Source organism: Cervus canadensis, chromosome 10, assembly GCF_019320065.1.
Source record: "Cervus canadensis isolate Bull #8, Minnesota chromosome 10, ASM1932006v1, whole genome shotgun sequence".
Taxonomy (NCBI): domain Eukaryota; kingdom Metazoa; phylum Chordata; class Mammalia; order Artiodactyla; family Cervidae; genus Cervus; species Cervus canadensis.
The window spans coordinates 23,140,897-23,157,932 of NC_057395.1; the positions used below are offsets into that span (position 1 = coordinate 23,140,897).

The window sequence follows — 17,036 nt, forward strand, 5'->3', positions numbered from 1 at the left end:
ATATTATCTCATAGGTCTAGCAAATGTGCAAGTCAAGAAAATAGAATTTCTAGTAAATACAACAGAAAAGTAGAGATAGTGCTCCAAGTGTGTTGCCAATAACGTAATTGTAAAATCAGAACTCCAACAGTTTCTCTTTTAATAAAGACAGGTATCAATAAGAGAATTTAGCAAGGTAAATTCAAACAGAGAAATACTTCTAAGTTATTTTATTTATTTTAGCAATAAGACCCTGAATATAGAATGATAAGAAATATTCTACTCACAGTTAACAATGACAATACAAGATATGTAGAAATACATTTAAAAAGAAAAGAACAGGACTTGTATGAGGAACATCATAAAACTCCATGAAAAACTATAAGACTTCTGATTAACTGAAAAGAGATAACATTTTTTAGACAAAAAGATAATATTATGGAAATATTACATTAGTGAAAACTGATGTGGAAGCTAAACGCAATCTCAACATTTTAACCAAATATTTGAAAAACAGACAGTATTGACTTTAACTTTATATCTGCAGGTAGAGCCTAAAGAGAATGAACTCTGACCCTATTCCATGTACTTCCAGAAATATATCTCTGGATTTATTTTCTTAAAATCCTGCACCATAGAATGCTCTGAGTTAAGAGACTTATGGAATTATAGCATACCAAAGAGACTGATCCTGTTCATCTGAACTGTTCATCGTAAACTTGTTCTTGTAAAACTCTTGTAACCCCAGAGGGGCTAGCTGACCAGCACAGTATAAAAATAAAGAATACAGGGGTCAGCCTCCCCGGGCTACACTGTCCAGGCCAGCCTCAACCTCACCTTTTGCAAAGGATGTACCCCTTTTAATGCAATATGGCCCAGAAAGGATTCCTTAGACGCTTTGAGAACATTAGAGAATAGACCTTATAATGAATTTAGGTAAAAATATCACCAATATACCATTATGCAGGAAGAAATCATAAATAAAACCAGTCAAAAGAAGCTTGCATTAGGAATACAAGGTGGTTTAATATTTGAAAAAATTGTTCATTTTATTATAAACAAAAAAGAGAGTATCACAATGATGATTATCACAATATGTTCTGAAAAGCATGCACCAAATTTTAACAGATTAACTTATATACATACATATACATACACACACATATATACATAAACGTTAACACTACAAATAGAAACATCTTTATCTGATAAAAAAAACAACCTTTTAGTGACTATACAAAACAACCTTTTAGTAACTATAGCATTCAAGGTTGAATTATTGACAGTTTTTCCCCTCAACAGGAATAAGACAAGTACAGCAGCTATCACCAGCTCTAGTCAACATTTTTCCAGAAGTCCTTGTCAGAACAATAAAACTGAAAATAGAGAGTTTAAGATTTAGAAAGAAGGAAATAAAATTGTCAATCTTTGAAGACAAAATAATTATGAGCTCATAATTTATAAATTCTTAACTATAATTTTAAAATAAGCATGGTCATTGAATACAAGGTCAATATTTTAAAATATAACTACATTTATATATAGAGCAACAACTCCAAAAATTAAGTTTTTAAAATGTAACATTTAATATAGCTGCAAAAATTTTAAAAACCTAAGGAAATGGTAGCAAAATCTTTTTAAAATCTATGCACTGGAGCTTCAAATATAGAGAAATTAAAGATCTAAATAAATGGAAAAAATTAGAAACATCTGAAAAAGATCATCTTTCCATGAAATACAAATCAAGGTTACATATTAGAAATCATTTTTTACACATAAATTTTTTAAAAATTAAGAGACTAGCATGTCTATTGATGGTAGACAAATAGAAAACAGTACTCCTTTTGCTGCTGGAATTTTAAGTATTAAAATTTTGAGAGAAAGTATATATCTTTCTGTAAAAAACAGGAGCATCACTGTTAGTTATTTACTGCATAGAATTAAAGGTCCCCATATAAGAAAATGCATAGCAGTATAGATTTTGCAGCATTGTCATAATATTGTTATCCAATAAGAGGATGGCTAGATATACTACAGCATACCCAGACCACAGAAATTAAGCAAATTAACAAAATTTTTTGTTTTGCCTTCTGTTTTAAGGCAAGGTTGAATATCAGGGATCAGATTCAGTCTTCTATCTTACACTAGCAAAGAAATCAAAACAATATATATTATATAATGGTTTTCAAATGTAGGACAATGGGAATATAGAATCACAATGATCTCTGAGAGAGGAAACAAACGAACAAAGCTATACAATTTTCCCAGCTTGCTACCTAAACCCAGTTTTCAACTGTCCGTCAGGGAGGGGGAAGCCAGCAGTGTGGTGGTCTTCTCAAGCTGAAAAGCCTGCAGTTTGGGGAAACACAAGTGGCCATAATTCATGAGGCAGGGTTCCGGGAAAAGGAGAGCCGCAAAGAGAGTGAACTCCGGAGATCTCCAGAGAGTTCTCTCCAAATCTCCACCTGAGTACTGACCAGGCCATGGGCATAAGGAAAGCGCCTGAGGCTGGAGGACACCCTTCTAAAAGGAGCAGCTGAAACACTGCCCCAAGGTCATAAAGGGCCAGAAACAGTAGGGTCTTTTTACGAACCAGAGTGGAAACATTAATTATACATAGGAATTGGACAGAGTGCTCAAGTCTAATGAAAATTTATGTCCAGACAAAACCCGTCGGCAAATTATACACTCATAATCACCAAAATGTAGGAACAACTCAAATATCTTTCCACTGGTATACACCCAGGTCTAATATATGGTATGTATTCAATTGGTTTAAGAAAACATTATATAAGCTTGGAGGAAATGTACTAGTAATAAATATAGTTCCAATAATTAATAGTCTCCTTCCTATTTTAAACTTCAGATTTAATCCAATCTGCCACAGAATCTGAAGGGAAAAATAAGACCCACTGGCACAAGAGCAGAAATTAAGATCTTAATCTACTGTTAAATAATAAGCTGACTTTATAGTTTTAGACAACAGATGGGATGAATAGCCAAAGTCTCCCTCTCTGTCCCCTAACATCCTCCCCCACTAACCCCAATTTCCAATGGCTAAAAACACAGTCAACACTATTAGTTTTGGTGTACTTCTTTGGAAATCTCAAAGGAGAAACAGATATAATGTCTAGTGGAGGTTATACAAGCTTAAAGAGGATCTATGGCACAGTTGTGTTATTATAAAGTCAGTATGAAACTAATGTACCTTTGCAATTCATGAAACAAAACAAAAACAGAACAAAACCCTTTTATTTTCCTCGGAGTTTTACAAGCCTTCAGTGGAATGCTTGTTATGGTTGCTCTATTTTAAGGGGATATGTAAAAACTGTACCGCTGGTTAAAATAAAAGGATGTACGGGGAAGAAGTAAGACTGTTACAAAGAAGCTTTAAGAGTGATTAACTTGTATTAGAGTATTTGCAATTTATTTTCGAGCTAGTGCTATATCTGTTCTCTTTTCCTAGAAAAAGGATTAAACTATTCTTTCTGTTTTGCAAAACTTGGGATTGCTCTAAAATGAAAGTAAGCCTACTATACATGATTCATGACAAGGAGAGAAAATTATCAGAAGACTTTTCACCTCTTCATGCCTTCAATCCCACCTTTTAAAAGGTGTAACAAAATGTTTTGTTATTAAAACAATGCTCCTTTCAGAAAACTCAACCACAAATTATTAAGTTGATTAGAAGAAATGAAAGCAAGACAAACCAGAGTTCCACTTAATACAGTCTATAGTGGGAAGTGAAAATGCACAGAATCATTATCCCACAAAAGGAGAAACAACAACAACAACAAAAAATGTTAAGAAAAGAGGAAAATATCCTACCATGATTTGTGCTTGTTGGGTGCTCAGCATCAGGAAGATGGGGGTCTGCACTGGGCAACCCTTTCACGAATTCCCACTGTGAATCTTCTGTGAGATATGGCTCCCAGCCGCAGAAACCAGACTCAAAGTCACACCTGAGATGACTGGCTATTAAGGACACAAAGGAAAACAAGTGAGGAGAACAAAGGGGGAGCAAGCAGGGAAACATCGACTCTAGCACGGCCAATCAACCTGGGTGGTCAGGACCATCACTCTACTTTGTAAAGAATGTTTTCTGATCATCAGAGTCGTTTTGCTTTTTCCAACCTCACAAAGTTCTCCACGTGCTGCGTGAGGCAGCGCCCTTCTACACTCTTCTATCTACACCTGGCACATTTCTTCCTGGTTGGCCATCTCTATTGCATTTAATGACACAAGGTAAAACTCTGCAGCTTTTCAGAGTAACCAATTCAACTGCCAAGATGAAAAAGATTCACCCGCTGAGATGGTTAAAAGGATGGAATTTAAATTAATTCTGGACACCTGAAGAGCCTGAGGTCAGCACCTTAGAATTCAATCTATTATGTTAGTTTAACAGTTTCTCTTTAAAAAAAAAAAAAGAAAAGAAAAAAATCCCCAGCCACTTTGGATTGCAAGTAAATTAGATATTCTTGAACTTCGCTTTTTTTCATTCCTCTTAATACACAACTACAGAGTTGAAAAATACTTAAGTTCCTACATTTATCACAAAATAATGAGTTTTGGAGAAAGTCAGGATTTAGAGTAAGTTTCCTAAACACCACTCATAGCTTTGTCACCAAATTTGTGAGGAAAAAAAACAGCAAGTCTCAGTGGACTGGGTAGCGCACTAGAAATTCTAACAACTTGATTTGTGCTGTCAAGAAATTAATTTCTATCTGTTAAAGTTTCCTTATCCTAAAATAAGAATTATAGTACCAGTCTATATTAGATAGTGGTTTGGGAGATAAATCCATGCAATTAATTTAAAACATATTTGCAAGTATTCGTCTTTATGCAGAGACATTTTCATCACAGAAAGCAGGATAAAACAATGCTTGGTCTCGGTCAGAAAACACCTAAAGTTTTGACAGCTCCCTCAGATCACAATTCTATGATCTTCAATAAAATAAGAATAGATGTATTCCCACTGAGCTCCAAGTATGTGGCAAGTATTTTGCATATATTACCATCTGTGTTCACAAACACCCTACAAAGCAAGTGTAATTATCTTTTGGAAACGTTAGTGCCAAGTAACTTGCCTATGGTAAATTTTAGTAAATGGAATATCCAGACTTTGAGCTGTCTGATACCAAAGGTTATACTTGGAAGCCTCCCTACACCAGCGACTTTGTCTCAAAATTTAAAAGACTGCATCACTGCTTGCTCTTAACTGTTATGTTCAATTTTTTTTTTTAATGTGACCAATTTTACCAGTATATTGAATAAGCTCACTATATCTTAATAATCAAAGGATATTCAAATTTCTATAAAAATGGATGCCTGGGTCACGACCAGGTATTTTATCACTAATACGTCAACTCGTAGAACACTAAAGGGTACTTTGCAGATAAGGCCACAAATTTTCTCTCCATGTAAATTCAATGTTTAGTTCTTAGAGCTATGCTTGTTTAGATAGTCATATAATGGATATGTAATGAAAGATTTTTCTCTACAAGCAAATATTATTTCCTCTTAAATGTATTCTCCAAAAATAAAAACAAGCAAATTAACTATCATATAATAATGGGAAAATGTTGCTCATAACCTAATGGTGAATCAACATGACAAGGAAATGCTGTTCACCCACACAGTACTTAACTGGCAATCTATTGCTTCTGGATGTTTTTCTTTTCTCAGCTCTGGTTACAGACTTGCTGGAATACTGCTATTGATAGCAAGTTACTGCTCCAAGCAGAGCCTCTTCGGTTTTTTGACAGTGTTAAGAACATATGACCTAACTGTGACTGTCTCCCCCAGCATCCAGAAAATCTTCTGATCTAGTTCTTTGGTCTTCTGTAAACTTCAGCATCTGCTAAGCCACCTCCCAGCTCTTCTGAGTCAGAAGAATATGCAAATAGACAAAGTTTAAATACATAATTGATCTCTGAAATGTGTTAACAAGTTCCCAATTCTTGATTGTGAACTTGGTCAAGGAATCCCTCATCCCCCAACCACAGGCACCCCCATCTAGGTTGGCCCAGAAATGTCCCAGTTTATACCCATTGTCCAAGGATAAAAATTAATACCTCTCCTCTTTCCTCTCAAGTACCCTGTTTGGGCAATAGATTCAATATCGCCCTATTGAAGCAACAAATTACATGTTAATACACAAAGCAAGCAAGCAAGACCATGCAGAGAACAATCATTGTTATACACAACGGTAATGGCTATAATACCATTGAATGTGGAAACGGAAAGTACAAAATGACCCAAACATCACCAACTCTTCCACAGATGCTTCACATCTGTACCTGTGTCACTCAACTACATAAACAGTACAGAAGTTTTCAAAACAAAATAGATCATATTCATGTTGAAATTCAGCTTTAGAAGAGAAGTTTTAACCATTTCTTTCATTATCTGGATGTTTTATCACTTAAAATGTCAATCATTGCACTTTCCACAGAACCCAAAACACTGTCTTTTGAAAAATGAAAATTAATTTTTAAAGCCCATCACTGTAAAGATATATGAAAGCAAAATAATGCAAAGTGAAAGTTGTTCAGTCATGTCTGACTCTTTGCGACCCCATGGGCTATTCTCCAGGCCAGAATACTGGAGTGGGCAGCCTTTCCCTTCTCCAGGGGATCTTCCCAACCCAGGAAACGAACCCAGGTCTCCCGCATTGCAGGCAGATTCCTTACCGAGCTGAACCACCAGAGAAGCCCAAGAATACTGGAGTGGGTAGCCTATCCCTTCTTCAAGGGATCGTCCTGACCCAGGAATCAAACCCGGGTCTCTTGCATTGCAGGTGGATTCTTTACCAGCTGAGCTACCAGGGAAGCAATCACCTCTATAAAATGATGCAGTCAGCTCTATAAAGATCTTAGTGAACTGCTCAGCTGTTTTGCTTTTTTTTTAACCAATGACATTCATTCCAGTACAGGTCAAAGGACTTTCTTAAAGCTAAATATTCTAGAACTTAACTGTACTATAAAATAGAAGTCAAATTCCAGTCACCAAAGCTGAAGTCCTTCCATAAATATTTCCCCTACATAATTCCAAACATTTAAGGTAAAGTTATATCTGAAGTAAAACTGGAAGGGCCAAACACATGCAGGCAGCTAATAAATGCCTTATGATACCACATGTGTTAAATGTTAAATATTTATAAAATCTAAAATTTTACCTATTCATATTATATACAAACTGTATTCATGACAAGTAGTAATTTGGATTATCTGGTTGCTTTTACTTAAATTTCTGTGACTGCAGAATACATATCACCATCTCTAATCAGAGGATGAGATATGCCACAGTTCATAATTTCAGTGAAATTTCACTGAGTTCATCAGTTAGAGTAATATTTTTAAATTATGACAAAGCTTTCTCTTGCATATTCAACCACTGAAGCATACTGGCAAGAGAAAAAAGAATTTCATTGTGGCAGCTGAGGAAAATTCTGGATCATGAAAATTAAAATATTTATGAACTCCCTGGTTCAGAAGTCAGTCAGTTCTCTATTGTATAAGAAAAGAAGTCTGTGTGGGAACATTACATTCATTAAGCAGATACTAGGTTTTAATATGATTATACTAACAAAAATATTTTATTTATTGAGAACCCACAAGATCTTTTCTCCACTAAGTGAACATATATGTCCCTTACCCTCAGGAGATATTTTAGTAGTCAACATTTTTTTCAAAATATGGAAAGCATTCAGGCACAGTATCACATTGAAAATTAAACATCTTGCACTGGATTCTTGGTTCAAGTTTCTTTCACTTGAATATTGTACCTTCTCCTTTGAAGTGTCACAGTTTCTATTTGCATTTTAAATGCTCTAAAACATTCCTATTTTTTCATTCAATTAAAAGAGTTTTCCCATGGAATTTTCCAAACTGCTTTAATTTAAACACTGATCTGTCCATGCTTCCGTCCTTGTTGACACACAGTCTTTCTGCATGAACTATATATATATATTTTTTTTTTCAACATTTTATTGTGGTAAAATATACTTATATGGGCTTCCTTTGTAGTTCAGTTGGTAAAGAATCTGCCTGCAATGCAGGAAACCCAGGTTTGATTCCTGAGTCAGGAAGATTCCCCTGGAGAAGGAAATGGCAACCCACTCAGTTATTCTTGCCTGGAGAACCCCATGGACAGAGGAGCCTGGTGGGCTATAGTCCATGGGGTTACAAGAGTCAGACACGACTTAGTGAGTAAACCACCACCATACTTACTATAAAATTTACCTTTTTGACCATTTTTAAGTGTCCAGTTGAGTGGCAGTAAGCACCTTTACACAGTTGTATGACCATCATGTGTCTCCAGAACTTTCCCATAATCCCAAAGACAAACTCCATACCCAGTAAACATTCTCATTTTTCCCTTCCCTTCAACCTCTGACAACCACCATTCTGCTTCCTGTTTTGAGTCCTCTAGGTAAGTAGAATTATACAATGTTTGTCCTGCTGTGACCTGCATATTTCACTTAGCAAAATGTCCTCAAGATTTAGCCATGTTGTAGCATATGTTGGAAAATTAGGTATATTTTATATGTTAGTTGTTCTGCTAGCCAACATACACCTTTAGACCAGGTATGCATATACCAATGTATACTGGTATATGTTACATTTTATCTTATTAGAAATGTGGTAGAAAATATATGGCGTGAGTATTTTATTCTTAAATGTCCCTGTTTTATACAGGATCATATTAACAACCATCAAAAATCTATAGTTCGGAATTGTGCAGTATTTGCCTTTCTGTGACTGGCTTATTTCACTTAGAATGATGATGCCACTTCTATGAGGTATCGAAAACACTGGAAAGCATATGCTGTTCAGTTGATACAAATAGTTGGTTATGCAAAATAGTGTCTATAGTCAAAACACTGTATTATACACTTGGCCAATTGTTTTGCAATACTTAATACTTGTAAAAAAAAAAATATAACGTTTTGTGAAATATTTTGAAATGGGAGAGGCAAAAAGGAGAAGAAGCATGAAAAAAAGCTCAATTGTCTGCTCCACCAGCACCCGCTCAGCAAAACCGTCCTTCGTGTCCATTTAAACGATGTGTTTTAAGCTGAAAGTGCTGTGGGGACAGGCATTTGCCTGTGCATCTCCAACACCAATCTTGAGCCTTTAAAAGTCGACAGTGGCGACGTTTTCCTGGGCAAGAGCATCCAGGATATTTGGAACTTTGACAGGTGATATCCTCCACTAGAAAGAAGTTCTACAAAACTGCTTGCAGTAGGCCACGCAATGGCACTTCCTCATCCTTGCAGGGCTTACAGTCCTGCTGCTGCTCTGAGAACTGGAAAGGCCTGCGCTCCGCTCCTCGCTGCTCGGGGCTCTCTGGCCACCACCCCTCTCCTCAGGGGCTGGCTCCCCTCGGTCACAGCGTCCAGGCTTCCCCGCCTCCAGCGGTTGATCAGGTTCCTAGGTGCGCGCCTCCCTGGACCTTCCGCGGCTCGGGCCATGTCCTCCCACAAGGACCACGGCCGCTTGGGCACCTTCCCCAGCAACACCTCTCCTGCCCCCGGGGTGTCAGAGGTGGTGGCCCCCCTTTCCCTCCGGCACCCCCACCTCCGCTCCTCCAGTCTGTTCCAGGAAGGAGGAGCCGCGGCGAAGGTGAGGACTCAGCAGAAGCGCCCGGGTCCCAGGGCGCTGCCCCGCGGGGATGCCCTGCTAAGGGGAGGCCCCAGACCTGGGTGACCTGCGGCGATGGCCAAGGGGCCTGTGCCTTTGCCTTCAGGACCAAGATCGCTAGGGCAGCGGGTCGTAGGTCCTGCGGCGCCCCTTTCACCATCCTAATGAACGCTGCACCTAGACATCGCGACGCGGGTTCACCTGCAAGCGCCGGTCGTGGAGGCTGCTAGACCGAGGCAGGGGTTCACCTGCGGCAGGTGGGCACTGAACCGTTCCGCTGCTGAGATATGTTGAAACACTCGGCCCTTAACTGACCTGAGACAGAGACCAGGAGGCAGCGGAGGAGGAAGTGGGAGCGGAGCGCAGCCCAGGTACCACCAGCTGCCCCTCCCCTGCCACGCCCTTCGCTTCTGCTGCCCAAGGATAGGGGCTGGTTCCCTCCAGCTCCTAGGCCTCCAGGGCGCTTGTATGCGCGGCCCCACCCGGTTAGGAAGATAAATCTTGGGTCAAGGGTTTTGGCTACAAACAAGTGGGGGTTGGGGGGGAGGAAGGGGTAGGGGAGGACAAGGAAAACTTTGGAGGTGAAGGACGCTGCACAGGTTTCACAAGTGTATGCGTATGTCCAAAGTAATCCAACTGTATACATTCACTTTGTGCAGTTTTTGTACATCAGTATTGGAGAAGGAAATGGCAACCCACTCCAGTACTCTTTCCTGGAGATCCCATGGAGGGAGGAGCCTGGTAGGCTACAGTCCATGGGGTTGCAAAGAGTCCGACACGACTGAGCGACTTCACTTTCACTTTGTACATCAATATATCTTAATAGCACTATTTTAAAACTATATTTTTAGGAATTATAATGATGCCCTTAGGTATTAGTGAAGTACTGGGAGTTTTGTTTTCTATCATAAAAGGCCTCGAATTTGTCTTTTAAGACTGTTTCCTCTTACAGTTTTCTCCCCACCTGTTTTCTTTTTTCAGAAAGTGTTGTTGGCCTCCATTTAAAGCCTTTTAGGCACAGTGGTTCTCCAATTTTAAAACATGCAGGTGAATCATCTGGGGCACTGTTAAAATGCAACTCTGGGTTCCATAAGACTGGGTTGTAGCCTGAAATTCTGTATTTCCAAGGAACTCCCAGATGCTGCTGCCGAGACTACTGGTCAACCAAGTAACACTAACGGTAGAAACAGCAGAATCCGTTTTTCCTTTACCATTAGCTACTTTTGGAAAAGTACTGGACTTGAGGCTCAATCAATTACATTTGTTAAAATAATATAAAAGTAAGAGGACCTTGGTAAAGAAACACCACCTGAGTAAATACGCATTTTGCAAATTTTACGCTGACCATTGAAAACATTCATGAGTTAATATTTACTTAGCCTCTGGAATACAGTAAAAAAATTTGATGTATTCAAGCTGTATATATGAACTATCACTTCAGTTGCTCAGCAGTGTCTGACTCTGCGACCCCATGGACTACAACGTGCCAGGCTTCCCTGGCCATCACCAACACTCAGAGGGTGCTCAAACTCATGTCCATCAGTCAGCGATGCCATCCACCATCTCATCCTGTCATCCCCTTCTCCTCCTGCCTTCAATCTTTCCCAGCAGCAGGGTATTTTCCAATGAGTCAGTTCTTCACATTGGGTGCCCAAAGTATTGGAACTTCAGCTTCAGCAACAGTCCTTCCAATGACTCCGTTCAGTTCAGTCCCTCAGTCGTGTCCGACTCTCTGCAACCCCATGAATTGCAGCACGCCAGGCCTCCCTGTCCATCACCAACTCCCGGAGTTTACTCTAACTCATGTCCATTGAGTCGGTGATGCCATCCAACCATCTCATCCTCTGCTGTCCCCTTCTCTTCCTGCCCCCAGTCCCTCCCAGCATCAGGGTCTTTTCCAACGAGTCAACTCTTCGCATGAGATGGCCAAAGTATTGGAGTTTCAGCTTCAACATCAGTCCTTCCAATGAACACCCAGGACTGATCTCCTTTAGGATGGACTGGCTGGATCTCTTTGCAGTCCAAGGGACTCTCAAGAGTCTTCTCCAACACCACAGTTCAAAAGCATCAATTCTTCAGCGCTTAGCTTTCTTCACAGTCCAACTCTCACATCCATACATGACCACTGGAAAAACCATAGCCTTGACTAGACGGACCTTTGTTGGCAAAGTAATGTCTCTGCTTTTTGATATGCTATCTAGGTTGGTCATAACTTTCCTTCCAAGGAGTAAGCGTCTTTTAATTTTATGGCTGCAATCACCATCTACAGTGATTTTGGAGCCCAAAAAATAAAGTCTGACACTGTTTCCACTGTTTCCCCATCTATTTGCCATGAAGTGATGGGACCGGATGCCATGATCTTAGTTTTCTGAATGTTGAGCTTTAAGCCAACTTTTTCACTCTCCTCTTTCACATCAAGAGGCTCTTTAGTTCCTCTTCACTTTCTGCCATAAGGGTGGTGTCGTCTGCATATCTGAGGTTATTGATATTTCTCCTGGCAATCTTGATTCCAGCTTGTGCTTCTTCCAGCCCAGCATTTCTCATGATGTACTCTGCATATAAGTTAAATAAGCAGGGTGACAATATACAGCCTTCACATACTCCTTTCCCGATTTGGAACCAGTCTGTTGTTCCATGTCCAGTTCTAACTGTTGCTTCCTGACCTGCATATAGGTTTCTCAAGAGGCAGGTCAGGTGGTCTGGTATGCCCATCTCTCGAAGAATTTCCCACAGTTTATTGTGGTCCACACAGTCGAAGCTTTGGCATAGTCAATAAAGCAGAAATAGATGTTTTCCTCTATTTGCATTGATCACTGAGGAAGGCTTTCTTATCTCTCCTTGCTATTCTTTGGAGCTCTGCTTTCAAATGGGAATATCTTTCCTTTTCTCCTTTGGTTTTTGCTTCTATTCTTTTCACAGCTACTTGTAAGTCCTTCTCAGGCAGCCATTTTGCTTTTTTGCATTTCTTTTCCATGGGGATGGTCTTGATCCCTGTCTCCTGTACAATGTCACAAACCTCCCTCTATAGTTCATCAGGCACTCTGTCTATCAGATCTAGTCTCTTAAATCTATTTCTCACTTCCAGTGTATAATCATAAGGGATTTGACTTAGGTCATACCTGAATGGTGTAGTGGTTTTCCCTACTTTCTTCAATTTAAGTCTAAATTTGGCAATAAGGAGTTCATGATCTGAGCCACAGTCAGCTCCTGGCCTTGTTTTTGCTGACTGTATAGAGCTTCTCCATCTTTGGCTGCAAAGATTATAATCAATCTAATTTCGGTATTGACCATCTGGTGATGTCCATGTGTAGAGTCTTCTTTTGTGTTGTTGGAAGAGGGTGTTTGCTATGACCAGTGCATTCTCTTGGCAATACTCTATTAGTATTTGTCCTGTTTCATTCAGGCCAAATTTGCCTGTTACTCCAGGTGTTTCTTGACTTCCTACTTTTGCATGACAGTCCCCTATAATGAAAGGACATCTTTTTACTCAGGACTAATTTCCTTTATGATTGACTGGTTTGATCTACTTGCAGTCCAAGGGACTCTCAAGAGTCTTCTCCAACACCACAATTCAAAAGCATCAATTCTTTGGCACTCAGTTTTCTTTATAGTCCAACTCTCACAACCATACATGACTACTTTAAAAACCATAGCTTTGACTAGATAGATCTTTGTTGGCAAAGTAAGGTCTCTGCTTTTTAATACACTGTCTAGGTTGGTCATAACTTTCCTTCCAAGGAGTGAGCGTCTTTGAATTTCATGGCTGCAGTCACCATCTGCAGTAGTTTTGGAGCCCCCAAATATAAAGTCTCTCACTGTTTCCATTGTTTCTGCATCTATTTCCCATGAAGTGATGGGACTGGATGCCATGATCTTAGTTTTCTGAATGTTGAGTTTTAAGACACTTTTTCACTCTCCTCTTTCACTTTCATCACGAGGCTCTTTAGTTCTTCTTTGTTTTCTGCCATAAGGGTGGTGTCATCTGCGTATCTGAGGTTGTTGATATTTCTCCCGGCAATATGAGCTATACCAATCTAGAGATTCAACCTATGCTGACATTTTAAAAAAGGATATAAAATCATTTTTCTTGAGCTTTATGGACCTGAAAATTTTATTTATAAAAAAAATTTGTATAACAAATTCAAACTTGTAAAATACAAACTCAAAGTATGTTGTACAATGTTTGAAATTGGCTTAAAATGTCAGAGGAAAGCCTCTTATTTTGTAATAACATATATATACATGTGTTTATATACTTTATATAGGGGATATGACTTAAGAATGTAGCCATGTTACATACTACAAAACGTATATATACTTTGATGTCAACATGAGTATTTCATGTACATATTTGTATAATCATTTTTGCTTTGAGGAACTTATTTGTATAGTAATGGAATTTTTAGAATCAATACAATGCTACACTATTTTATGCACTAAAGTATATTTAACATGTTTTGCATATTACACATGGGCTGCACATGCTAAATACTTTAGTGCAGAAAACAGTGTAACATTATAACATTTACATCAATTCTAGTAATTCCATTACTATACAATTATTTCCTCCAAGCAAAATTGATAATAAAATATGTACATGAAACACTCATGCTGACACCAAACTATATGGATGTTTTGTAATATGTAACATGGCTATCTTTTTTATGTCATATCTCCTATATAAAGCTGATCTAAATCTAGCAAGCACGCCAATTGTTCTTTGACTATTTGTCTAAATGATCTTACATTATTTGGAAAATTTAGCTGACTATGAAGCAAAACTACTTTTTGATAAGGACAGACATCTGTCCCTGAATTCACACAAAGGAAACAGCAAAATGGGATCAAGATATAATCTATGGGTGAAATGTCAGATAAGTAATCAATAAAACTTCCAATAAAGAGATATGGGAAAGTATGTCCAAAATCAAATGCTAAAGTATCTAGTAATATTCTAGGTGAAATTCGATGAAGAAAACGAGTTAAAAGGATAACATAAAGAATCCTTCAACTGCAGGGAAAGAAAGGAGAAAAGCTATTAATAAGTTTAAGTTTCAATATGTGGAATTGAAAAGACAAGAAATATATTTACTCTTAATTACTGAAGTTGAGAATAATACAAACCATTAGAAAGGTGAATTTGTCCCAAGAAATGAACCAAATTGTCTGTAAAAAAAACTTTTTAATGAAGCAAAACAGAGGAAAGTGACAGTCGCGTTAGAGAAAATGAAATGCCTCTTTTCTAATGAAAAAAAAAAAGGGCACAAGAAAATCCATGGCGATCATATCAGTAAGGAGATTATTTTACTTAAATTTATGGTTAAAATCAAATGTCCATTTTTGTCCCTTTGTCCGTTACTCTCAGTAAAATCCTTACTCACCAATCAGCAGAAGCATATTGTACAAAGCTTTCCATTAAAAAGGTGACATTCATCTTGTTATAATATTTTATGTTGCTCAACAAAATATATCACAAAAATAAAGCACTGCAGCAAAAATAAATGTAAAGTTTTTAATAATTAAGAGACCCTCCTGTTTGTGATATAGAAATTGGATGAATTTAGTTGTATTCATTGTTTCTAAAAAGACAAGCATTTTAGTTGCTAAGTTACCTCATATGAATGAAAACCATGATGTAGGTTGTAAATTAAATTATATTTCTTTCTGATATAACTAGGTTTGAATAGTAATAGAATTTATCATTACTCTTATCAAAGACTCTTCATAAAAGGTCTGAAATAAAGGAGTTGGGCCGTTTTGCCTAATCATGAATACCAACCATGGCTGATTTCTACATCATCATGGCTATCTGGAAGGTAATAACAGCCCTCCTTCTCTTTCCCCTTGCCCCACAGCTTTCTACATAATTGGTCAGAATGGTAAAAAAATCTCACATTTAATAAAGGTTATTAACCCATAGTAAATTTGTATTTTAAGAGAAGAATACAAATAGATTCCTTCTCCCATCCATTTTCTTCTTATTCAAAATACACACACCTCACTCATCATCACAACTATTCATTTGTTGAACAAATTGATTCTCAGAGTGAGCAAAAAGCACCAAAACATTAAGTTAGCATAGAGATGCCCACAAGGAATAGTGCTTATGGCTTCAAAGTGAGAACGTACATTCATCTTACTTCATACATACTAACTTCACCTTGCTCAAGATAAAAGTCTCTTTTAAATTCAACCACTATCATGAATGTGAGCATAGGAGTGAGTCAACCATTAATTTACTTACAGCAAGTTGCTGGGTCCTCATCACTCTCATCAGAACAGTCCTGCCGAGAGTCACAGACCAATTCTTGAGCAATGCATTGGCCGCTGGCACAGGTGAATTCGTCTGCAGAGCAAAGTTGTCTGGACAGGGCCTGGGCACAGGCGTAGACCCACAGGTCATCAAGCCCAATAAAACCTTTGTGGCTCAAAATAGTCCCTTCAAAAATAACCTTCAGGGAAGCACAGAGAATAATTTCTGACCTTAAAAATCTCTTCAAAAAGGCTCCAGAAATAATATTAGAGATTCAAGAATTATTAAGAAAAATGCCTTTTTAAAGATAAAGCAAATACAATTAAGAAGCAAATACAACTAAGAATAAAGTTCCCATTTGATAAGCTTGACTCACACACATCAGATTGATGGGCACATTAGAGCCACTGAGGTGTCTAAGAAACCACCCGTGATCTGATGATCTGATCTGAAAAATCACCCGTGATCATGATCGCCTTAATCACCAACAATGTCCCTGACTGCAAACTTACTTGGTCATCATTTTCACAGCCCACTGACTTTAATATTCAAGGAAAAGAATAAGTGTTGTTGCTATTTATGTAACGAGAGTTATAGATGCACTTGGTTTTTTAGCTATTGAAATTAGTTACTAGGTAGGAAGTGAAGTGTCACATAGATAAAAGGGATGCAATAGAATAGGAAAGCATTTAAAAGAATAAATTTTAAAATCTATTAATCCTTATAAAAGAATTTATCTAACAATCAAAGAAGTACTAATTAAAGGAAATGAATTCATTTTCTGTAACTGAATTGCAGGCTTTCTAAAGGTATAAGATACTAGCAAGTTGAAACAACCATACGTTGCTATTCTAGTGTAAGATGATGTGGAAGTATTAATATCCCTTGAGGTTTTAACGAGAGCAATTATTAGGTAACACCAAGAGTGCAAGAGAAATCAAAAACTGTATAGCAGATGCCTTATTCTCTGCCATCCAATATGGTAGTCACTAGCTACCTAGAGCTATATCAATTTACATGAACTAAAATTAAGTTAAAAGTCAGTTCCCCATTTTAATAGTTACATTTCAAGAATTCAATAACCACATGTGGCTACTGACTACCACACTGGAGAACACAGATAAAATTGCCATTAACACAGAAATTTCTGTTGATCAGCA

The 17,036-nt window shown here is 37.9% G+C and overlaps 1 protein-coding gene across 1 annotated transcript in view; it reads right to left on the bottom strand.

Moving 5' to 3' along the window:
- The window catches only part of MALRD1 (MAM and LDL receptor class A domain containing 1), a 512,454-nt gene that overhangs the window by 443,270 nt on the left and 52,148 nt on the right, over nucleotides 1-17,036 (bottom strand). The window contains exons 10-11 of the mRNA XM_043480161.1: nucleotides 15,868-16,075; nucleotides 3,808-3,954 (exon numbers count right to left, since the gene is read on the bottom strand). Of these exons, the coding sequence (XP_043336096.1) occupies nucleotides 3,808-3,954; nucleotides 15,868-16,075 (355 nt within the window). The remainder of the gene's footprint in view (nucleotides 1-3,807; nucleotides 3,955-15,867; nucleotides 16,076-17,036) is intronic.